This window comes from Stegostoma tigrinum, chromosome 3 (assembly GCF_030684315.1).
Source record: "Stegostoma tigrinum isolate sSteTig4 chromosome 3, sSteTig4.hap1, whole genome shotgun sequence".
In the NCBI taxonomy this organism is placed as follows: domain Eukaryota; kingdom Metazoa; phylum Chordata; class Chondrichthyes; order Orectolobiformes; family Stegostomatidae; genus Stegostoma; species Stegostoma tigrinum.
In genome coordinates, this window is record NC_081356.1 from 101,248,094 (window position 1) to 101,273,427 (window position 25,334).

The following is a 25,334-nucleotide window of genomic DNA, read 5'->3' on the forward strand; positions in this document are numbered from 1 at the left end:
ATAGAAATAGAAACTGAACCAAAGAAACAAATACCAAGAGGGGTTGTGAAAGTTTGAACAACGTTTTTTGTTTTTTATTTAAGAAGCCAGGTGAGCTAGAAGCCCGGTGAGAAAATGGGAATGGACAAGACGTTAGAGTTGAAGGATCATTATCAAGACTGTGTTAGTTTTTTTTTAAATTGTGGATTGAAATGGGAAAATGACTGATTTGAAAAGCGAAGATTGTGGAAAGTATAACAGTACTTTTTAAAACCTGTTAGCTAACACACATTTGTAGGATGTAAGTGCTGGTTGTTTGATGGGCTGGAGACAGCAGTTACGTAAGGAGATAATTACATAAGGAATGAGATTTGTCCAACTACATGTTCGTGATGGTTTGTGAAGTGGTGCTCAGTTGTTCAAAACTAAGGCCTTCTGCATGCCCACAACAGTGTTGTTGCCAGGTAGCTGAACAGCTTGTGGTTATGAATGTTTTTGCAAAAGCCATCAGACCTCAAAGAAGCAAAAAGTTTGCCATTCTCTCCTGTAAAAATGACATGTTTTTTTTCTTTTATTCGCTCATTGGATGTGGGTGTCACTGGGGAACCACAAAAGAATCACTTGACCTGCAATGTTAACTCTGATTTCTCTCCACAGATGCTGCCAGACCTGCTGAGCTTTACCAGCAAATTCTGTTTTCATTAACTTTGTTGCAATTTATTCCAAATATACTTCTGTTCAGAAATCCAGCTTTTGAAATAGTTATCTCTCAAATTTGTCTATTTATTTATACTTGGCCAGTTTTCTTTTAATGAACAATTTTATTTTTAAGGAGAGCTGCCGAATGACTTGAATTTGAATCCATTACCAATCCATTTATCTGAGCATGAAAGGGATCCACTTCTGATCAATCCTGAGGTAAGATGAATCCTAGGCAGAAACACTGAAGGTGGGAGTGGGTGGGCCATGTCAAATATTCACATGCTTTGCATTGTTTCTATGTTTGTCAATTCAAATTTTCAGCTTTGCCCAAACTTCCATTTCAGTTTTGTTTTGGGCATTCAGGACAAGATACTATCAAAGGAGACTTGGAATTGTTTGCCAGTTAACAAAATAAATTCCTGGAAGGGCATAGACTTAAAGAATAAATTGTTAAAATTATTAAAATTTATAGCGTCACTTTACATCAGTTTTTAAGCATGTTTTTATGTGATCCATATTTCAGGAGGTGATTGAAAATTCACACATGTCTGAGGAGCTATTCAATCTTTATCTTCACCAAAATTACCTTGATTTCTTCAGCGACATAGAAGACGTTGTACGGGCTAGTGAATATCTTAGTGATGCAGATTTCTTAACGGTAGATTGGAATGTAAGTAACTGATGCATAGCAACACCGTGGTAATTTTCTTAAATCCAATAATTATGTTTGAAATATAAGGGAAGGACTGGATCTCCTCCTGTGTTTTGCTTTTGAGCTAGTTAGTGTACATTGCTTATTAATTTGTTGCCACTAATGATGGAAATAAGTTTGAAATTTCAGAAGGTATGTGTACTAGGGCTGTATACTACCACTTTTTTTTGATTTTCATTTAATAAAAGCTAACAATCTTTTAAAATATTGTGTGATGTTTTCAAACTTTGGGGAAACTGCTTAAATCACAGGCATTGATGCTATAACTCTGGTGCTTTTCAAAAAACGTTTACTTTTTGAGTACGCTTGCTTTAAAAAAACAATTTTATTTAATGGATGTGAATTAAGGAAGCCAAGCAGTGGCCTTTTCTCATAGTATGCCATGTAGCCTGTAATCCTTCATAATGTGCAGCATTATTTGTGTCCCCTCACAAGTGAATAATGGATTTGCACTGAGCAGTGACAGTTGACTGCATGGAGGCCTTGACTGTCCTGAACCTGTTTAACAAGGTTAATTATTAAATTGTAGTTCAAAATCTGCAATTTGATAGATTGGGTTTGTCACAAGGAATTTATTAGTGACTTTCCTTGCTTCTGATTGCTTGATCCAAAAGACTGTGGATTTTGCTCAGGAATCTTGTGCAGGAATAGGCCTTCAACCTTCATGTCTAATCACCATTTTATAATCACTCTAGTTAATAGCCTGTCCCTGCTTTTGACCCATATTCTTTAATCCCTTCAGCCCGAGTGCTGTATTCAACTCCTTCTTGAAATCACACCATGTTTTGGCCTCGAATGCTATCTGTGGTAGCAAATTCCATAGGTGCAGCACTCTCTAGATGAAGAAACTTCTCCTTATCTCAATCCTTTGCCAGTGACCCCTGGTTCTGAACTCTCCCATCATTGGCAATTTTTCTTTTTGCACCAATCCTGTCCAATCCTGTTCGAACTTTATTGTTTTGTAAGAGGTCCCCCTTTCATTCTTTTGAACTCCAGTGAACATAATATCCTAACCAATTTGAACTTCTCATGAAACATCAGTCCTGCCATCGTAGACTGGCAGTGAGGCAATTTCAGAAGCTTGTGGCTTTCATCAGTCAGTGGATATGAGGGGGAATGTTGTTTTGTGAGGAATCAGCAGAGTGAAATTTCTGGTGCACATTGCTGTATTCAATTAAGTGTCAACAAAGTTTGTGAATGGGGCTATGTGTATTTGTGTATGCATGTGTGATTATTAGATTTGTAACAGCAGTGCCCCATGTAAACCCAGTAGTTACCAAGGATCGCTACTGAAAACTGCAAAGTTCTAACCAGAGTCAGTCAGCCATGTTGGGTTGCAGTTGTGCCTTAATCTTTAGCCATCCATATAGAAATGCAATTTTTTTTTGAAACTAGCATTGTGGAGCTGGAATTTACAGGATATGGTTTCAGAGGCTTTGAGAAAACATGATTTTGTGAACTTTTCGAATAAAATTAACAAAAATCCTACAGAAAAATATTAAAAAACACATCACTTTTTGATTGTAAATAAATATCAGACTGGGGTTGAAAAGTGGCCAAAAGAAGCCCTTCCCACAACCATAATACACTCCTGGGCAGGCTTCCCTGTTTTTATACTCTTGATGACACATCAATATTCCTGACAAAGGTATTAGTCCTATGTTGTCCAAACGATCAGACTTAAATTTAATAGGTTTTTGGTATCCAAGTACCTGGTTCAAATTGATTGGCTAAATTCAACAACCTGTTGACTGGGTGAAATCTGCTGCTTGGCCTCCTAACTGATAACTTGGCCTTTTGATACAAATGTTTCAAATGTGGGTGTTGTCTGTGTACTGGCAAACTTTCAAGCTGCTGCTCACAGACATTCTTGTTCAAATTTCCACCACAGAGAAAGCACATAATCTTTTAAAGGGATCCACAATGCTTCTCCCACCCCTCCCGCCCTAGCATTTTAAAACACCAAATTCTGACTTCCTGGCTCACATTCCACATGTACACTCCCAACTTGGCAACGTTTAAAGCTTGGACAGTGTAATATTCCCATTAATTGGCTTTGTAACAAATTCATTTGAGTGTCAACTATTTATTTCACACTCAGTTGGGTAGAATGCTGATGAGCTGGTCACCCCTTGTATTTTACTTGCTCCTGTGCTAGGCAATGGGTCTATAAAATCCAGCCCACTAAATGTGTCTTTTCAACAGAATTTATACATGACTCCTCTCTCCCCAAAAATGTTTTGTTGTTTTCACTTTTCCTAACCAGCTTTCATCATTCTGTCTGCATAACTATCTCCACTTCAAATCTGTTCTTTCAGATGCACTTGGGGAATTACAATTCAGACTTGATTTATCTGTATAAAAACCGAAAGAACTGCGGATGCTGTAAATCAGGAACAAAAACAAAGTTGCCGGAAAAGCTCAGCAGGCCTGGCATCATCTGTGAAGGAGAAAAGAGTTAACATTTCAGGTCCGGTGACCCTTCCTCAGAACTCCCGTTTTCTCCTCCACAGATGCTGTCAGGCCTGCTGAGCTTTTCCGGCAACTTTGTTTTTGTTCCTGATTATTTCTACGTTCGACTTTTTTTTTTGTTCCATGTTTTGTTCACATTAGTTTATTGTGTAATCTGTAGTCTTTATTTATCTGCAGACAGCTTCTGTTGCTTCAGTGATGTTGCTAACAAAGGCATATTTCTAAGGAAATTGGAAGGCAGATGAAGTGTTATGTTCATATTCTTATTCAAATTCTTTGTAAGTGGGAAGAACATTTTTAAAGTAAGGCGGCAAGAACTGTGATTAAAGGCTGTTCGTACACAAGTTTTCAACTCTAGCAGGATAGATGTATTTGTTTTTAATTAACCTAGTTTTGTGTATTGTGATACACCTCTGTTGCCGTAATTCTGAGGTAGGGCGTGAACCCAGACTTTCTGACCCAGAGTCAACACTAGTTTGGCCCTGTCTTGGGTCCAATTCTTGGCACCACAACTTTGGAAATATGTGAAGTCTTTGGCGAAGGTGCAGAGAAATTTACTAAAACGGTTCCAGGAATGAAGTAATAGAGCCACAAAGATTGCCTAAACAAGTTGTCCTCGTACTTTGAAGATAGAAGTCTCAAAGGAGATTTGATAAGTTTAAAGCTGGGATTCTTGTGATTCACAGTGACACAGTGGTAGTTTGCTTATCTCTGAGCCAGGAGAGCTGGGTTCAAGTCCCTTCTACTCCAAAGCTGTGTAATAATATCTCTGAACAAGTTATTTCGAGAATGTTAAAATCAAGAAAAGTTTTTAATTGGAAAAAATGGAGCGTCTCCTGTAATTGGCCGAAGGGCCATTAACCAGTGGACATAAATTCTGAGTGCTTTGCAAAAGGGCCAGAAATAAGAGAAGGAAAAGCATTTGTACATATCAGGCGGTTACAGTTTGGAAAGCAATAACTGAGTATCCACCACCCTTTCATTTGTAGCCTTCACAGGGAAATTGGATAAATTCTTAAATAAAGAGAAAAATCGTTGGACTGTGGAAGGGGGAGTGAAGCAACTTGATTTTGAAAGCGTTGACCAGCCTACTTTATGATTCTACATAACTGGAAAGCAGATATATATTTTGCATTGTATCCTAATTTACAGACAAATTAAACTCTGAGAATTGGTCATGTTTATGGTCCTATCTCGCACCAAATTTTAATATACCTATTTCTCTGTACATTCAATACAACTTCCTTAGAATCGTTCAACTATGCAGAAATATAGTACGTCTGTGGCCGCACGAGGGTTGATTCATGCTAACAAAGCTAGAGCTCGAGCTAATTGTAGAGGAGGAGCTGGCTTCAAACCTTTACACAAACCACAGTGGCTCTCAATAAGTAGAAAGGTATGTACAGAACTTATTTGGCTGATAAATTCTGGTAGTGACTTATCCAGGTGCTGTTCAATCAGATGGGTTAATTCTCTGGAATGTGAATGGTGCAATCCAGCAGCAATGTACTTGTTGCAACAACTCTCATTAATGAATTACTTGGTTATGTTACTTCATGTTAGATTACAATCACAGTTTTTTTTAAAATTAATACTTGTCTTCCTGTTCTTTCAGTATAAAGAAAACTGTCTTGCAGCCCAAGGATTTTTTTCAAATTTCTGTTTGGCCCCCTATTGCCTTCAGACCCAGCTATTACCATATCTTGCTCTGTTAACGAACCCCATGAGAAACCAAGGTAAGCAGTTTAATATTAATAGAATAGCAAAAATTTGTTTTCAGTAACGTATAATTTGATGTAAAGGTAGTACCAACAAGGTATAACAGTTGTTGCATGTGTACTTTTGGGGAAAGTTATCTAATTATTATGTTAATTTTCATTTTATAACTTCCAAGGCAAAATTCTCAGAAGCAAGAGGATGCATGTGTATTTTTGATTCTTGCTTTTGTTGGCTTGGAGACTAAGTGTGGAGATGGGCCTGAGTACAGAAGGCATTTCCACTCAGGCAGGTTGGGGTTTCTCCCAGGATTATGTTCTTGGCACAGCACGTTTTCATGCCTGGGTGAAACACCACATTTTATGGGCAAGAAATTTTGCCCCCTTTCTGGGACCTTCCAAGCACCATATTTGAATGTACCCTTACTCCAACTCTCTCATTATTTGGTCCATCCTTTGTACATGCTAATATACTACTTCCAACACCCATGAGCTTGTTAAGTAGCCTAATATGTGGTACCTTATCAGTGCATTCTAGAAATACAAATATATTGTACCCGCTGCTTTATCTACCCTACTTGTTACTTCAAAGAATTCTAATAAATTTGACAGGCATGATTTCCAGTTTGTGACTGTGCTAACTATTCTTGATCATATGATACCTTTTCAAATGTTTTAGTGAAGAAATGTTAAGCTGAAATCCTATAGTTAGCTGTTTTGTGTTTCCTTTCCATTTTAAATAAAGTGTTACATTTGCGGTTTTCCAATCCTTGGTGACTTTTCCAGAATCTAAGGATTATTGAAATATTACTATCAGTGCTTTCGCTATCTCTGTAGCTAGTTTGTTTCATGTACGAGGAGGAATCCCATTAGACCCAGTGGTTTTATCAGTTCTTGACCTCATTGTGGCTATCCTAATCTACATGAAGATTAAAGTTACCCATGATTAATCTATGTCATTTTTATATGCCCCCATTACCTTCTGATTTATTCCCAGTCCTACTAAATAGCTACTGACCGGGGGCCTCTTGACTACAGCTGCCAGTGTCGTCTTTCCCTTTTTCCACTTCTTACATCCACCTATTTGGTACTGCATCTTCTGACACCAAATCATTTCTTGCTGCAGTATTTATTTCTTTCCGTACACTCAAATGTTAACTCCCTCCTCCATCCTTTCCTTCCTGCCTGTCTTTTCAAAAGTCACTTACCCTTGAATATTTATTCATAGTTTTGATCTCCTACTTACCATGTTCTTGTTGTTTTTGTTTTGGCTATAAGATTATATCCATTTACCTGTAATTATGATCATTCGTTTATTTTGTTTCAAATACTTTGTGCATTCAGAGCCATTAATTTTGACTTTTTAAGCATGTTTCCCTCTAACCCCATTTACTGCTGTTTTACAGTTTGCACACTCTGTCCCTTCCTGATCCACTCAGGGTTTCATTATCCAAATACCTGCCCTGTAGTGCTGCTAAGTCCTCTAGCTTCAAAAGCCGGTACTTCTAAACTCCCCAAATTCCACCCCCAACCCCGTTTGACTAATTATTCAATTTGCTAGGACACTGGTCCCAGCATGGTTCAAGTGAAGACAATCCTATTGGACCAGCTCCCTTCTACCCCAGTACTGGTGCCAGTATCCATCAACTGAAAGACTTTTCTCCCCCACTACAATCTCTTTTTAGCCATGTGTTTAGCAACTAGACTTCATTTACCCCTGCATGTGACTTCGGTAGTAATTCTGAGATTATTACCTTTTGGAAGCTCTGGCTCCTGATTTTAGCTCCTAACTATTGAAAATATTTCAGCAGAACCTCATTTCTAGTCCTACCAATGTTGAGGTACCAACTATGTGATGACAATTGGATCCCTCTCCTTCTCTCTTTTCAAGGGTATAGTTCCCTGCAAGTACACCTGCAGCAATTGCTGCCTGTGATCAGAAATGAACTGACCCCTGAGGGAGTGAAATCCGTTCCTGTTCAGGAATCTAGCTGGATTAATGCCAGAGAGGTTCAGTTGCTGCAGGTGTGTAGTCAATTGTGCCTTGTCCCTGATGAACCTAGCAATGTCTGCATATCTGTCCACTTGGTCATCTTGGTGCCCTGGGTCCACAATGAATTGGAATAACTATATCGCTTGCCTGTAAAAGGCATTGGGGAACCACAATGCCCTTCTGGGCTGCCAATTAGAAAATGTCAAGACGTGTCCCCAGTTGAGGTTTGAAAGGAGCTACTGGTTAGGAAATTCAATACTGCTGTCACCTTCAGCACTGCAGGTGTAGCACATCCTCCCAAGCCACACAGCTGCAGATCTTTCTGCAGAAAGTGGAAGATGTACGTGATTGAATTCCTAGTCATTGCCAGGACACGTCTCGTACTGCCTTTTCCTTACTTGCAAGGAGCTGCAAAGCCTTTATTACATTCTAGCTTGGTACAGCACTTGACATTGAAGGTCCTTATTTCCCTCTTCTTGCCTGCATATTCATGTGCAACTATAGGCCCTTGAGCCCCATGTCTCTGTTCCACTGGGTTGTTCGTTACCCCTCCTCTTCCTCCTTTTGATTTGATTTATTATTGTGACGTGTCTATAGGCACAGTGAGACGGTTTTTTTTGTTGGGCATGCAGTACTGGCGCATCATACCATACAAAGTGCATTAGGGTAATAAAACATAGTGAAGAATACAATGTAATGGCTGCAGAGAAGCTGCACGAAGAGTGAGATCAACATTTAAATTTAAAATTTGAAAGATACATTCAGGTGTTCAATTAACAGTATGAAAGAAGCTGTTCTGCAATCTTTTGGTACATTTAAGTTTGTGTCTTCTCTGCCCAACAGAAGAGGTTGGAAGAGATTATAACTGGGGTAGGAGTGGTCTTTGATTATGTTGTCCGCCTTTCCGAGGCAGAGAGAAGTCTAGATGGAGTCAATGGATGGAATGTTAGCTTGCATGATGGATTGGGCTGTGTTCACAACTCTATAGTTTATGGTCCTGGGTAGAGCAGTTGCCATCCAAAGCCAAGATGCATCTGGATAGATTGCTTTCTATAGTACATCTGTAAAAATTGGTAAGCATCTTTACCAACATGCTGAATTTCCTTTTAGCCTCCTGAGGAATTACATGAGTTGTTGTGCTTTCTTGCCCATAACATCAATGTGGGTGGAACAGTACAGGTAATCATCACTCTCAGGAACTTGATGTTCTTGACAATCTCCACCACAGCACCATTGATGTAATTAGGCGTCTGCCCTCCATTCTGCTTCCTGAAGTCAATAACCAGCTTTTTCGTTTTAGTGACATTGAGGGAGGGATTTTTTTTATCTCTTCCCCTTCCTCTCTCAGCCACATAATAACCATAATTCAGCTGTTTTGGTTTGGAAGTACTGATCTGTAAAGTCATTGCAGATTTATGTTTTCCATTTGAGATCTTGACAAAATCATTATACCCTTATCAAGCTGCTTTTTTTAAAAAATAAAAGCCTATCATACAGCTACCTGCACAAAATCAAGTGCATCCTCCATGACTGGTTTTTCCCTTTCTCATTCGGCCATGTCAGATGTTTGTTGTCTGAACCTTTACATTGCACTGTTTGCCACGTGCGTGTGGAACAATCTGACTCTTGGTGGGATGTTGATGTGTTATGCTATAAGCGTTTATATCACTAGATATAGCCATCTCTGGTGAGGGCAGCATTTATTGCCCATCCCTCATTGCCTAGAGGGCAGTTAAAAATCAACCACATTGCTGTTGTTCTGGTGTCACATGTGGGCCAGACCAGGCTAGGATGACAGATCTCCTTCCCGAAAGGAGAACTCAATGGTGTTTTTTTTTTTATACAATGGTTTCATGGTTATTGTTAGAACCTTAATTCAAGATTCTTTGTGGAATTAAAATTCTACCTTGACAGGATTTGAATGCGTGTTCACAGAATATTAGCTGAGTTTCGGGATTGACATTGAGTGACAATACCACCAGGTGCCACCCTCACCCAGGGTACATTCTCTGTTAATGTCATGCTCTAGTGCTGCCTCCAAATAATGTTCGACATAGAGTACTGAAATCATCAGCCAAGGGGTGATAGTAGGCAGCTAACAGCAGAGAGCTTTTTTGCCTGTGTTTGAACTGTTACTGTACATTGAGTCTTAAGTATTCCCAGAAGAATAACTTCCTGACTGTTACCATTTCTGGTCAGTCTCCCTTGCCAGTGGGATAGGATATAATCCAATGATGATGATGTCCGAGACATAGCTATACTCCGAATCATACGTTTAGAATGTTAAGCTTGACTAATCTGTGGGACAACTCTCCCAATTTTGGTACAAGCCTCAGGTGTTAGTGAGGAACACTTTATACCTTGGGTGATGCCACATAGTCCTATAAAAGTTTTTTTTATTTCTTTCTTTTGACTTTTGTAGCAGTCTCATATCACTGGAACATAGAAACTAAGAGTACGAGTCTGCTATTTGGCCCTTTACTCCTATTCCACCATTCAATATGATTCATGAATGATCCTCTGACTATGGTCTTAATATAATCCCATTTTCTCAATTTCTCCCCCATACACATTGATGTCTTTCATATCTAAACATTTTATCAGTCTCTCTCTTAAATTTATTTCGTGACTTGGCCTTTGGAGCCTTCTACGATAGGCAGTTCCACAGATTTACTACCTTTTGAGCAATCACACTTTTCCTCATTGTCAGTCCTAAATGGTTTACCCCATATCCTGAAACTCTCCCCTGGTTTTAGACTTCCTAAAAAGTGTTCTGAAAATCTAAATACAGCATATCCACAGGTTCTCCCCATCCATACTTTTTACAAAAAAACTCCAGTTGATTTGTTAAACAGATTTCCTTTACGTAAACCTACGATGGCTTTGCCCAATCCTGTTAATGCTTTTCAAGTGTTCTGTTATCATAGCTTTTACATTAGACTCTAGCTTTTTCCTGAGTGGCTTAACTAGTCTCTCAAATGGCCTGGTAAGATTCAACTATGTTGTTGTGGGTCTGGATGATATATGTAGACCAGATCACGACAGCAGATTTCCTTCCCTGAAATATATTCATGAACCCAGTAGATTTTTTTGAAATGACAGTGGTTACATTGTCACCATGTAAAGCTAGGTTTTGATAATTCCAAGTTTTATTAAATTTAGTTTCACAGTCTACCATTTAAATCCCATGTCCCCAGGACATTTAAAGCAAAGTACTATGGATGCAGGAAGTCTGAAATAAAACCAGAAAGTGCTGGAAAATCTTATTTGAGACTGGCAGCATCAGTGAAAAGAGAAACAAAGTTTCCTCTGTTCTGAAGACAACTGTTAGACTCAACACATTTTCTTTGTTTCTCTCTCCACAAATGCTGCCAGAGCTACTAGGTTTCTCCATCATTTTCTGTTTTTATCCCTAAATTCCCTCTGAATTAGTCCAGAGACATTACAGCCAAGCCAATTACATCTAATTAAAATCCCCTGCCCACTTTTCTAGGCCAGTATTTGACAATGACCTACAACTAATTAATTGAGTAGTACATTTCTCCGAGATAGTGGGAACTGCAGATGCTGGAGAATCCAAGATAACAAAGTGTGAGGCTGGATGAACACAGCAAGCCAAGCAGCATCTCCGGAGCACAAAAGCTGATGTTTCGGGCTTCGACCCTTCTTCAGAAAAGCCGTGTTGGTTTAAGCCTCCAAACTCAACTGTCTACCACATCATATCTTGAGACTAATTTGGAATCAGTGCACAAATGGTGAATATTCACCGTTTGGGCAGTGCTTAAGAGAATACAACAGAAATTGGAAACAACTTCTGATAAATTGCAATAAAACAGCAAGATCACTTCACACAATGATGACTGCAGTTTTATAATGTTACACTTTTTTACATCTGTATTAAATTTACAAAATTGTTTTCTATTTTCTGGACAGCCCAAATTAGTTTTATCCATGATGTGGGAAAGTTTCCTTTCAAGAGATATTCTACTAGGTATGTAGAAAGTTCTCTCCAAATATGTGACAAGTCCTGAAACGTTGCAAGTTGTTGCATGTTGTTCTGTATTTATCCAGGATGGGGGTGAGGCGGAGGGGTGGGGAGTAAAATTGTATTATACAATTTTTATTGCTTGAACCAAATTGAGGGGGGAGTGGAGAGGAGAAGGGTGGAATGTAGTTACTTGTAATTTTGTTTTAATTGCTGGTGAATAAGAACTTAAATTAGAATTCTGAAGATTATCTTGGACCGGCCTGAAATTCCAATTTGTGCCTCCTTAGCAAATTTTGGTTTAAAATGTACTTAAGTTTGAAATTACAACAGCACTGCAGAAAGGACAAATAAAGGAAGTGTTTAACTGCTCTTATTACTAAATGTTTACACACTTATTACATTTAGATTTTGACAACATCAATATTTCTAATTCCAGGAATATCATGTTCTGTGCTTTGCTGTAATATAAAACAATTTTAGCTAAAAACTCAAAGAATTGCAATTAATTTTCAACGCCTTGGATATAAATTTTTAAATAATATTCCATGAACATTTTCCCGAAGTACAGAATAGATTTGACAATACTTTTTCCTTGACAATTGTGTAAGTTTTTTTTTCAAAACGTTTGCAAGTCTCTTAAATGATTCAAGTGCCTCTGCCTTGACTGCCAGTTGAAGGCCACAACTGGTATAGGAGGCTGCTCCACATGAAACGCGACAGCACAGCAGCTAATAAGTGAAATCAATAATGGATCTTCCAACGTGACTGGGATACCTTTAATCCATACTATGGAGATCTTTGTGCTGAAGAAACAACTTGGCTGCATAACTGGGGGGAATAATTAGAAAACTGTCCTTAATTATCACTCTAGAAATTGAAGAGACAGGTGATCCTCACATTAAAAATACATGTTAATATATATACACATTTTAATCTATCCATATATCGTACATCTAACCTTTAAAAATGGTATGTTAACACTGCAGAGAACAAAATACTTTCATATCATACTTTGTATGTGAGGGCTAACATGTCTCTAGTTGCTAAATGGAACTTCCCACAAAACTGGTTTGTCAGGTTTTGATAGCTCAGGGTTCTGATCTACATCATGACCTGTAGCAGTCTTAGCATTAATTTCAAAAATGCAGGAAAACTATACTTTGTGATCTGAAATCTAATCTAAATTGCAACTTCAGTGAGTTGATGTTGCATCATCTGAGTCCCTTCTTTTCAAATAAGGCATTCAAACTGGAAATTTGGTTGCCAGTTCATGTAAATGAAGAGATCTTGGTACACTATTTGAGAAGCATCAAATTAATTCTTTGATAACTGGATTGAAACTTAGCTGTTTTGTAGTGAATTTGCATAACAAAGGAATCAAACTAGTCAGTGAGAACAGAAGTTCCCAGGCAATAGAAAATGCTAGAATCTGCTTCTCTGCAGCTTCTTCATTCATGTCAACAGCCATAACCTTTTCTGTTTTTAAAAAAAAAAGTGAGCAGACTCTGACTAATAGTTATTGATAGTCTAAACAGCAATTAAAATCTGATCTCCATTTTTTTTCTTCTCCCAGTTCGAAGTCCTGGAGTTGAGTAATACCAGTTCAAATTAGCAGAATAAAACATTCTGTAATACCTCTATTCTTTATAAAACAGTTTGTCCTCTAATTAATTTGGCATAAATAGTCCTGTCGGCAAACTTCTTGCATTGTTTTGAAAACATGAATGTGAGGTGCATTTTCTCCCTCACACCCTGGATTTCAGCCCGACAAGATGGAAAACACTTTTTTTTAAATACAAAAAAGCCAGTAATTTTAACGTAGACAGACAAGAGGCTGAAAGAACACATAAGGCCAGGCAGCATCTGGAGGAAAGGAGCAGTCAACGTTTCAGATATTGCCCATCTTCGGAACATTGACTGCTCCTTTCCCCAAGATGCTGGCTGGCATGCTGCGTTCTGCCGTCCTCCTGTTTGTCTACCTTCATTTCCAGCATCTGCAGTTTTTTTTTTGTCTCTCACCAGTAAATTTTAATCCTGGGTCCATCTGACTTGGAACAGATCATTAAAGTTTCCTCACCATGCAACATTTCTGAGATCTGAATGAGCAAAAGATTTGATGCAACATGCAAAAGAAGCTTTCTTTTTCTAAAATGGAAGCCAATAATTCTGTACACATCCAATCTGAACTTTTCACAAAACTATTAAACTCTGATGCAGAAAATAACATTAAACCGTCATCAACTAGAAGTTTTTTTTCAACATAAAAAGTTATTTGATGCTACTTGCCTCCAATCTGGAGCCACTCCAAAATGCAATTGACCTCCAATCTGCGTCTCTTTACCAGTAAATAGACTTGGCCTGAAAAATACAGTTTTGTTTTAGCTGCAGAACATGTGCAGTTTTTGACGACACACTCTCCTGTCCTTGTGAAAACGGCTTCAGTCAGATTACTGCAAAGAATGCCACGGGAAATTGAATGTGAGTTTGCTCGCTGAGCTGGAAGGTTAGTTTTCAGACGTTTCGTCAACATTCTAGGTAACATCAGTGAGCCTCCAGTGAAGCACTGGTGTTATGTCCCGCTTTCTATTTGTCTGTTTAGGTTTCCTTGGGCTGGTGATGTCATTTCCTGTTCTTTTTCTCAGAGGATGATAGATTGATTTGGAGCCAATGTGTTTGTTGATGGAGTTCCGGTTGGAATGCCATGCTTCTAGAAATTCTCATGCGTGTCTGTTTGGCTTGTCCTAGGATGGATGTGTTGTCCCAATCAAAGTGGTGTACTTCCTCATCTGTATGTAAGGATACTAGTGATAGTGGAGGTCATGTCGTTTTGTGGCTAGTTGATGTTCGTGTATCCTGGTGGCTAGCTTTCTGCCTGTTTGTCCAATGTAGTGTTTGTCACAGTTCTTGCAACGTATTTTGTAGATGACGTTTGTTTTGCTTGTTGTCTGTATAGGGTCTTTTAAGTTCATTAGCTGCTGTTTCAGTGTGCTGGTGGGTTTGTGAGCTACCATGATGCCAAGAGGTCCGAGTAGTCCGGCAGTCATTTCGGAAATATCTTTGTAGGGGAGAGTGGTTATGGTTTCTGGGCCCGTTTTGTCTGTTTGTTTGGGTTTGTTGCTGCGAAATCGGCGGACTGTGTTCATTGGGTACCCGTTCTTTTTGAATACGCTGTATAGGTGATTTTCTTCTGCTCTTCGCAGTTCCTCTGTGCTGCAGTGTGTGTGTGTCATTAACAAAGCTGCATTAGAACATTATTCCAACGAGCCACCACACACTGCAGCACAGAGGAACTACGAAGAGCAGAAGAAAATCACCTATACAGCGTATTCAAAAAGAACGGGTACCCAATGAACACAGTCCGCCGATTTCTCAACAACAAACCCAAACAAACAGACAAAACGGGCCCAGATACCATAACCACTCTCCCCTACATCAAAGACATTTCCGAAATGACTGCCGGACTACTCGGACCTCTTGGCATCATGGTAGCTCACAAACCCACCAGCACACTAAAACAGCAGCTAATGAACTTAAAAGACCCTATACAGACAACAAGCAAAACAAACGTCATCTACAAAATACGTTGCAAGAACTGTGACAAACACTGCATTGGACAAACAGGCAGAAAGCTAGCCACCAGGATACACGAACATCAACTAGCCACAAAACGACATGACCCACTATCACTAGTATCCTTACATACAGATGAGGAAGGACGCCACTTTGATTGGGACAAGACATCCATCCTAGGACAAGCTAAACAGACACGCACGAGAATTTGTAGAAGCATGGCATTCCAACCGGAACTCCATCAACAAACACATTGGCTCCAAATCAATCTACCATCCTCTGAGAAAAAGAACAGGAAATGACATCACCAACCCAACGAAACCTAACCAGATAAATAGAAAGCGGGACATAACACTAGCACTTCACCGGAGGCTCACTGATGACGCGACCTAGAATGTTGACAAAACGACTGAAAACTAACCTTCCAGCTCAGCAAGCAATCTCACATCCAGAAACTCAACCTGAGCTACAAATCTCAAAATTCACTAACAGGAATTTGATCTAGTTTCAAAAGTGGGAATTGAAGATGATAAAATTACTTGGATTCAGATCTTGGAAGGTCTGTCTTAAGTGAAAGAGCATTGTATTTGTATTGTGAAACTGGACTGCTTCGGCCTAAAGGAATGGTAGATTTAATCGTATGAAGCTGACAGTGAGGCACTAGAAATCAGCTGGGGACAGTTTTATTTTGATGCTTCATGGCAATGAGATCAATGCTGAACAAATATTTTCATTGGGTGTAATCTACCAGTTAGACTTTGTTAGTTACTCTGTCAGGATTGTAATCTCTTACCAAATTTACGACTTGAGCTTTGTACTGCTAAGAGGTCACCTTATATTTGTGTTAGTCTTCACAACACTTACAATGTGTGTATTGTTTATATGGTTGCAACAGTTATGAGATGCTGCCACTTAACATTTTTGATTTTGGGATTTTTCAGGTTAACGTTGGAAACTTTAACAGATAAGGATCCAGGTATTCTGGAATTAGATAATGAAGATGACTGTGCCCAGTCTCAGTCATTAACACATGATCAGGCAACAGCAACATCATTGTGTTCAACGAGCAACACAAGTCATTCTGGCGCAGGAGACTTACCAAGTAGCCAATCACAACTGACCATAACCCAATCCTTCCAAGAAGAAGAGGAAGAATTAATGATAGAGGAATATGATAGTGACTAAGATAGTTATTTTGGTCTAAGTTGAGTCTATAAATATTTATTAGATATATTCAATCTGGTTAAGTATTGGATCTGAACATAATTCATTGAAAGTGTTTCTGGAACCACAGTAACTATGAGCATTTTTGAAAATTGTGTAAGTGACAATAATGTTTGCCTGACCACATCCACAGTTGTGGAATCATTGGAAAATATTCCATATCTCCACTGACTAGCACACTAAGTTTAATAAGACATGCATGTTTTCAGAAAACTTAATGGAACCATTTACTTCCATTATTGTACCAAAGGATTCTATTTGTTATGGAAACTGTGTACAAAAATTGATTTCAACCATAACACTTTGCTAAAAATTCAAACATATGTAAGACTTTATCTCTTAGTTTCATCTTCAGTAATGTTATACATAAATCTTTGGCCTTCATTTTACTGAGCCTGTTTACCAACAGTGCTTTGTATCAAAATTTTAATCAACTTTTTTTTGGAAGAAGTCTAGAAGTGAGGATGATGTTCCTGAATCTAAATATAAATAAATATTTATATTTATACTTGCCAAAGTTTTTGATAAACAAGAGGCCGTAAACTCCTTGTACAGCAATCTGAGCCCAATAACACTGAATTATTTATGTTGAAATATGATGTATCCTTCACCTTTTTTTGGTTGCAGAATTTACAACTTTCGAGTTTCATGGTCCATGGCTTTGCTCCCATTTTATTAATACATTAAACCTTTTATTGAACACGGCAGTATTTGGTTCACAATATTTTCAGTTGTTTATCATAAACAATTCCAAATGCCTTGTTATCAATCTCATGTTGTAATTAAGTCCGATTATTGTTTGTATTCTACAATGGAATTGTTAGCAAATTCTAACTTCATTCATCTTTCTTATATTTTTATGGTCACAAAGTGAGCTACATGACAATGAACATTACTAATGTGAACCTTCACTTGTATTGATTTGACATTGCTAAGTTCATTTACTTGAACAGCCCATCAGGAATCAATATCGGAGTGCACCTATTTTACGATTATCAAAATGATGTAAATCTTGTACCAAGGAATGAATTTACTCTGCTGAAGAACTAAAATATCATGTGAGACATGGTTAAACATTCATGAGTTCAGAGGAAGAAGGTAAAATGAAAATCTTTCATGCATAGTGTAATGATTGTTTTTATTGAGGTCGACAGCGTAAATACGTTCTTGGTATAATCAGTTGCTTCCCAGAGAACACTGCTTTATAATCATTAAGTTGATAATGGGTAGTCTTTTATTTCATATCTTCCTCCCAACTTTGGTTTCTCCATGCGGCCCAGGTTACAGGCATTTAAGATCTCATAATTATCTAGAATTTCTGGAAAATAAACATGTAATTTTGAATATTAAACAACAGAAAGAAGTTGTTCGGTTTGTCCACTGCATCAACAAGTTTTAAAAACCTAACCGAATACTTCCACTTCCTTGCCTTTTTGTTATAATACAGCAATTTTCTTCGCCTCGGGTATTTATTCACTTCCTTTTTTGAAAGTCACAATTGAATCTGCTTCCTCCACCCTTTTGTGGACTGTATTCCAAATCATCATGTCACTACTCTTAAAAGGAAATTCCCACTTAACTTTAAACCTGTGTGACAGTGACCTATCAGACCTCTGCCATTGAAACAGTTTATCCTTACTTATTGTTTCAATTTTGAACACCTATCGAATCTCCTCTTAAATGTCAAGAGACCAATCTTTGTTTGACTAGTCTGTCCACATAGTCGAAGTTCCTTATCTCCCACCACTATTCTAGTAAATTTTTCTGCATCCTTGACGTCCAAATATTTGTACCCAGAACTGCACAAAGTACTCCTGCTTGGGCCTGACCAGTGGCTTTTCAAGGTCTAGCATAATCTCTCTATTTTTGTACAGGTGCCTGCATTTATAAGGCAAGATTCCATATGATTTTTAAACATTTTACAAACTTGCCCTGCTGCCTATCTAGTCTATGTGCAATTCCCTAGGTCACACCATTCCTGAGCCCCTTGAAAATTTTGCCACTTAATTTGTTTCCTCATTCTTCATAAAATGATACAGTTTGCTAACACTTATTGCATTAAATTTCATGTGCCATGAATCTGAGCATTTTAGTGATATGTCCATCTCCTGCTGAAATGTAATTATCCTCCTTACTGTTTACTATTTTCTTCATTCATGTCATCTACATAATTTGAAATTATGCTACTTGGTTAGTTTGTGTGAGCTTAGCAACTGAGGTGCTCACTTAAAAAATAACAAGTTTAAAAAAAAATTTGAAGACTGTCAATTTAAGATCGTTAGGACTGAAATAGCTTTTCTAGCTAGTTTTAATTTTTAATCGCTGATATTTCCAATATTTGACTATGTAATTCTGGACATATTTATGATTTGGTTTTTATTGTCACATACCAAAATACAGTGAAAAGCTTGCTTACGAGCAGTTCAAGTAGATCACAGCAAGCAAAGGATGTACAGATCAAGAAGACTTAGAGGCATACAGATGAAATTGCAGCTTACATTATTTGATGCTAGAATCCCTTCAACAGTCTGATAATAGCCAGGAAGGAGGTGTTCCTGAACCTGCCTGTGCCTGTGTTCAGGCTTCTGTATCCTCTGCCTGACAGAAGAGATTGTAGGAGGTCATCACAAGAGTGCAATGGGTCTTTGATATTGGCCATCCTTCCGCAGCAGCGAGACATATAAATAGAGAGTCCACAGATGCAAGGTTGGCTTCCATGATGGTCTGGGCTTTGCACACAACCTTCTGTAGTTTCTTATTGACCTGGGCAGAGCAGTTGCTATGCCACGCTGTTATGTACCTGCACAGGATGCTTTCAATTGTGCGTCTGTAGAAGTTGGTGAAGATCCTTATGGGCATGCCAAAGTTCCTGAGCCGCTGGAGGAGGAGAAGTGTTGCTTTGCCTTCTTGACTGTCGCAACTGGAGTTGTCGTCACTCTGAGGAACTTGATGCTTTTCACTCTCTTAACTTCAGTTCTGTTGTTGTACACGGGGGCATGTTCTCCTCCTCTATGAATGACATACATTGATACTTTCATATTCAAAATGACAGGCAGGAAAAGATTTCTTGGACCATTCTAGCCTGTTCCATACAGTTATGGTCGCTTCCCACCCAGTCATAAACTATGCATGTAATCTCTTCTGATCAAGTTAAAAATGATATTTCTGAGAGATTCCAGTGCCTGAGTTGCTCCTAATGGCATTGTTTATGAATACATGATTCATCTCTATGATGTCTAAATCTCATTCTTTCACTGATTCAGTTGGGTTCTTTTCCCAGAAGTGTCTAACATAATATGCATTTTTCCAGGTTGTATGAGAACACCATCACCTGCAAGATCCCCTCCAAATTGCACATCATCGTGATTTGCAACTGTTTTGCCTTTTCACTGTTGCTGTACCATAATCGTGGACCTTCCTTTCTAATAGCACTATGTGATATCTACACCCTGAAGGACTGCAGTCATTCAAGAAGACCAGTCATCACCATCTCAAGTGCAATAAATGCTGGCCCACGTGTCATATAGTTATAATTTAGAAAAAGATGTCACCCAGTATCTGGTCCAGTTTACCCCGACTGCATCAAATCTGCTTGTGATTGTTAAGCATTGTCTGGAATCCTGATTTCTCCCACGTTAGTTGGTACTATTACCTATGGTCCTCAGCTGTACCTAGTCTGCCTCAAGTTATGCTGGAAGAGGAAGGTGTCTCAAAAACATCAACAGTGAGTGAAACTGGCAGTCACATATTCCTGCAATGCAGTGAATCCATTTAGTGATTTATTTCACTAACAGGATGCTACCATTTACCTGTGAGGAATGTAATATGAATTTTTAAAGTTTAAGAGAAATTTTGTAGCTTGAGTTGTGGATGTTATGGTTGGTTGACTCGCCGAGCTGGTTCATTGTTCCACAGATGTTTCATTACCCTGTTGGCTAACATCATCAGTGCAGCATCTGATGAAGCGCTTCATTGAACGCTGCACTGATGATATTATCCAGCAGGGTAATGAAACGTCTGCAGAACAAAGAACCAGCTTGACCAGCCAACCAACCACAATATAAATTTTAATGCCCGATACATAGGCCAAACATCCAACAACTGGCTGATTGTATCAAACTTGTCCCAGTGACCTTTCATGGCAAGCAACATGCTGATACTGCACAACCAGTCTGTGCTTGGAAAAGTATATCCACCATTTTGATGTGATTCTGCTATTGAATATCATTTATTATTAAATAAGCCCAACTGTACTACGATTAACAATCTGGTTTACAGTGTGAATATCCTAGAAGGGTGAGACAAGTAGAATGCAATGGATTCTGCACGTTCTGCATTTGGTCTCCATGTGCTCCACTCAATGATGCTGGGTATGGCTAGCACCTTCACTGATGCTGCGTCTCTATTTTGTACATTCTAGATCAAGCAATTTCCACATGTCAGTGGGGATGTTGCATTTGTTTCGGGAGGCTTTTGGGGTGTCCTTGTACCATTTCCTCTGCCCTACTAGGGATTGTGTACCATTGCAGAAGTCAGAGTAGACCATTTGTTTAGGAAATCATGTGACTGGCATGTGGACAATGTGGCTTGCCCATTACAGCTGGTCATGTCTGACCTGAACCTTGTTATTAAGGATATTAAGCTGTGCATAGAACACTCACGTCGGGATGCTTATGCTGTCAGTGGATTTGCAGTACTTAGCGAATGTCGGAGGGATTTGAGATGTCGGCTGTGTATGGTCCATGTTTCTATAAATGCAAGTCAGGAACAGCAAAACTGAACTCTTCCCACTAGAAGGCAAGATAGTTCTTTTCCTGATTTAGTTAATCTCAGACAGAACTTTGTTAGAAGCACTGCGGTTTATTTTGGTGGCCACAGGCTATAAAGCCAGAACGCAGTGTTGCTCAATACTATTTAGTCATCCCTGTTGACAAACTCGTGAGCAGATTTAAAAATTGAATTAGTTTCAGCTGTGACTCAACTCTTACCCTATTATCTACTATAATTTACAATTTTTGCTGCTGGATGAGGACTGCCAGCATGTAGTAATAGGCCAGTATTAGTCACTACTCTCAGACAAAATATAAGCCATGATTGCATAATGTGGGGTTGAGAATACGAGTACTCAAGTTTGCATCTTGTTAGCTCTTTCAATAGATGTGCATATTTGACAAATCTTTAGCCATTTTTTGTTCAGACACAGTAAAAATAAGATGCTAATGTTGTGTTCTATGAGCAGTGTTACAAACATTCTTTCCCCACCTCACCCCCACCCCCACTTCCAAACTGTCATGGAAAAGCGACCTGAAATGTTGCTCTACCCCTTTTCCTGAAAGAAACATCAGCTTACATGATTTAGAACTAGTCAAAAACTGTCATGATACACAAAAGACAGATTTAGTTTTTAAGTTTGAGGCACTGGGATTATTACAGCAAACGTGTTTTATTGAAATAATCAGGAACAGGAAATCTGTAAATATGAAATGTTGAAAAAAATCATACACTCAAAATTCTGATGTTTAAAATAATTACACTCACTCTGTTTCAGTGATCTGAATGGAGAGCAATAACATTTTGGTAATTAAAGCAGTGCCTGATTTGGAGATAGTAGGAACTGCAGATGCTGGAGAATCTGAGATAACAAGGTGTAGGGCTGGATGAACACAGCAGGCTAAGCAACATCAGAGGAGCAAGAAGGCTGACGTTTCGGGCCTAGACCCTTTTTCAGAAATTGATTTTCTGAAGAAGGGTCTAGGCCCGAAATGTCAGCCTCCCTGATCCTCTGAAGCTGCTTTGCCTACTGTGTTCATCCAGCTCTACACTTTTTATTATCAGTCCCTGATTTGACCTGCATCCTCATGCAAAATTAAAACCTGAATTACAAAATAATATTTTTCTTGTTGAGAATGTTCATTCTTAAATTCTATTTGAATTTGAAGAAGACACATTTCCAAATTGAGCTATCTAGAAATCTTGTGCCTAGTAGAGACATCTAGCAACTTTTTGAGAGTAGTGTTGATTGTGTGTCTCTGGTAGACTACCCCCATGTGAAAATGAGCAGCTGGATTCAATTTTTGGACTGATGCCAAGAATTTATTTGTAATATTGGTAATGTAGACTAATATGAATGGAATTAATAAATTGGGGAAATTGTGAGAATTTAAGTATTTGTTTATATGTTGCAGCGTCAATATGAAAACAACCAGTCTAAAGATTTTTTTAGTGATAATGGGAACTGCAGATGCTGGAGAATCCAAGATAATAAAATGTGAGGCTGGATGAACACAGCAGGCCCAGCATCTCTGATGAAGGGTCTAGGCCCGAAACGTCAGCTTTTGTGCTCCTGAGATGCTGCTGGGCCTGCTGTGTTCATCCAGCGTCACATTTTATTACTAAAGATTTTTTAGTTTTTTTTAAATTAGAGCCATTGACTCTTTGGCTGAGGAGATGAAAATAGGAACAGAAGTGGGTGATTTGATCTTTTTTCAGCTTGTTTCACCTTTCATTGAATTCTGGTCTATGATCAGCATTAATCTTCCTACATTATTCCTATATTCTCTGATTCCTTTAGTATCGTTTAAAATAAAAACTAAGAGAACTGCAGATGCTGGAAATCAAAAACAAAATCAAGTTTGGGAATGTTTCTTTCATGTAGCAAAAGCTATAATAGATATTTCAATCTTTATTCCATTTTAGCAGAGTTCTCTGGTCTGACTGTTTAATTCGAGGTAGGTCTGCCTGGAGAATGTAAGGGCAAAGGTTGGTGGATGGGGTTGGCATGAAGTTGAAATGGGCGCTATCAGGATCATTGGGAATAGTTTGCTGGTATGTATAGGCCATAGGAATAGTGGGAGTGGTGGAGTTAGGGCCAAAGGTTATAATCTTTAAAACAACTTGGAATAAGTCTCAAGGAAGGTTACATTTGAAAATTCAAGTTCATTAGTTGAGATTACTATCTAGAACATTGCAGATGCCTTCTGGTGCCCTGGTTGTAGGGAGTTACCATTTTGTTCTGGGTTAATCTGAGTGATTTTGTTTTTTCACAGAGAATGTGCAGTTTGTGTCTGGAACTGAAACAACTTGGAAATGAGGGGGGAGAGAGAGAGAGCTGCATGAGGCACAGACCAATGAGTAAATATAATAAAGCCCACGCTTGAGCTGGGAAATCCAGTTGAGACACTTCAAAAGAACTTCAGGGTCACCTGGCTAAACACCAGTGAAAGGAGCCAAAGAATACCTATACCATGGAGAACTGTTGAACATGAGGGAGAATCAAAATTTATAAGAGCTGTGGAACATCCTCATTTTGTTCCAGGAGGAGAAAGGAAACACCCAAGATGCTGGAAAATATAGGAAACGAGTGAAAATATAAATAGAACAGTGAGTGACTGGGATTTCTTGGTCTTAAATATCTTCATAAAAGTGTTAAATGAGTATAGTTAAGTGGGACTGGCACAGTGGCTCAGCAGTAAGCACTGCTGTCTCTCAGCACCAGCAACCCAGGTTCAATTCCAGTCTTGGGCGACTGTGTGTGTTGAGTTTGTACATTCTCCCCTTATCTTAGTGAGTTTCCTTCAGTTTGCTCCCACAATTCAAGGATGTGTCAATTAGGTGGATTGGCCATCTTAAATTGTTCATAGTGTCCAGGGATATACAGACTTGGTAGGTTAACCATGGTAAATGTTAGGTTATAGGGTAGGGAATTAATGTTGGAAGTTAAAATTGATATATGCTCATTTGAGAAAGAAATCTATTTAATGATATCCTCCTTGCGGTGAACAGATATTTTCACACTCATCTGTCAGGGAATTTGGATTAGGTACCAGAAGTAACTTCAGTGAATCATTCTCGGGCAAAGCATTAATGTCTGTGAAGAGTCAGTCAGCAAACTGATACATACATGAGGATCAATGGTCGGCACAACATTGTGGGCTGAAGGGCCTGTTCTGTGCTGTACTGTTCTATGTTCTATGTTCTATGTTCTATAACTTTTATCTCCTAATTTTGAAATCAATTTCTTTTTAATGTCCTAGATTTTCACATTTACTTAATTAGCCTGAAGCTTATCTACAGTAACTGAATATCAAATACTGTGATTTGCTAAAAGAAAATATCAAACTACTAATCCTGTTCACCTGATTATTTGACAATCTAAGTTATACTGTCCTACAGTAGAGGCCCTTTGGCCCATCAAGTCTGCACCAATTAAATAAAACCCATCACCTTTCTACACAAATCCCACGTCCAGCACTTGGCCCACAGCCATCAATGTATGACAAAGTACTGATCCATGTATATTTTAAAGGCTGAGAGGTTTCCCATCTCTACTGCCCTCCCGGATTTCCACCAACATCAGGGTGAATAGAAATTTTCTCAAATCCTCTCTCAATCTCCTGCCTTTCACCTTAAAATCATGCCCCTCATTACTGACCCTTCAACTAAGGAGAATAGCTGCTTCCTGTCCACTTTTTCCATGACCTTCACAATCTTAATACACCTCAAACAGGTCCCCCTTCTCCCTCCTCTGCTCTAAAGAAAACAACCCGAGTCTATCCAGCCTCTCTTCAATAGCGACAAAAACAAAGTTTCTGGAAAAGCTGAGCAGGTCCAGCAGCATCTGTGATGAAAAAGAACCAGAGTTTTTCTGGTCCGGTGACCCTTCAATTGCTTCAACCTAGGCAACAAACTAGAGGAGCTCCTCTGCATACACGTCAATGCAATCAATTGATCCATTCCTGGAGTCTGGTATCTAAATGGTAAGCTGGGTTTCTGGGGGCAGTCTTATGATGGGTAATCTGGACATTCAAGTGTGAGGATAGGAGGCAGCATGCCAGGGTGCAAGGGAACAATCACACTGAAGTGGGTGCAACTCTACAAGGGGTGGAAGACAACGTAGCATGGGAATACAGTGGGTACTTTGGGAGGGGGCTAGTCGTTGACAGTCATTACCACCTTGGCTTTAAGGGGAAGCAATGCCTT

General features: G+C 38.8%; 1 protein-coding gene across 7 annotated transcripts in view; it reads left to right on the forward strand.

Moving 5' to 3' along the window:
- Nucleotides 1-19,433, forward strand: part of rad17 (RAD17 checkpoint clamp loader component) — a 59,566-nt gene extending 40,133 nt beyond the window's left edge. For 5 of the 7 annotated variants that reach the window (XM_048525702.2, XM_048525686.2, XM_048525677.2 and 2 more), the window contains 6 exons: nucleotides 812-897; nucleotides 1,205-1,351; nucleotides 5,115-5,261; nucleotides 5,481-5,601; nucleotides 11,507-11,564; nucleotides 16,073-18,477. In XM_048525702.2, coding sequence (XP_048381659.1) covers nucleotides 812-897; nucleotides 1,205-1,351; nucleotides 5,115-5,261; nucleotides 5,481-5,601; nucleotides 11,507-11,564; nucleotides 16,073-16,316 — 803 coding nt within the window. In that variant the 3' untranslated portion in view covers nucleotides 16,317-18,477. Of the gene's footprint in view, nucleotides 1-811; nucleotides 898-1,204; nucleotides 1,352-5,114; nucleotides 5,262-5,480; nucleotides 5,602-11,506; nucleotides 11,565-16,072; nucleotides 18,479-18,755 lie in introns of those variants that run through there. The other 2 variants (XR_009445594.1, XM_059644786.1) reach the window with 2 other exon arrangements.
- Nucleotides 19,434-25,334: the final 5,901 nt, after the last annotated feature.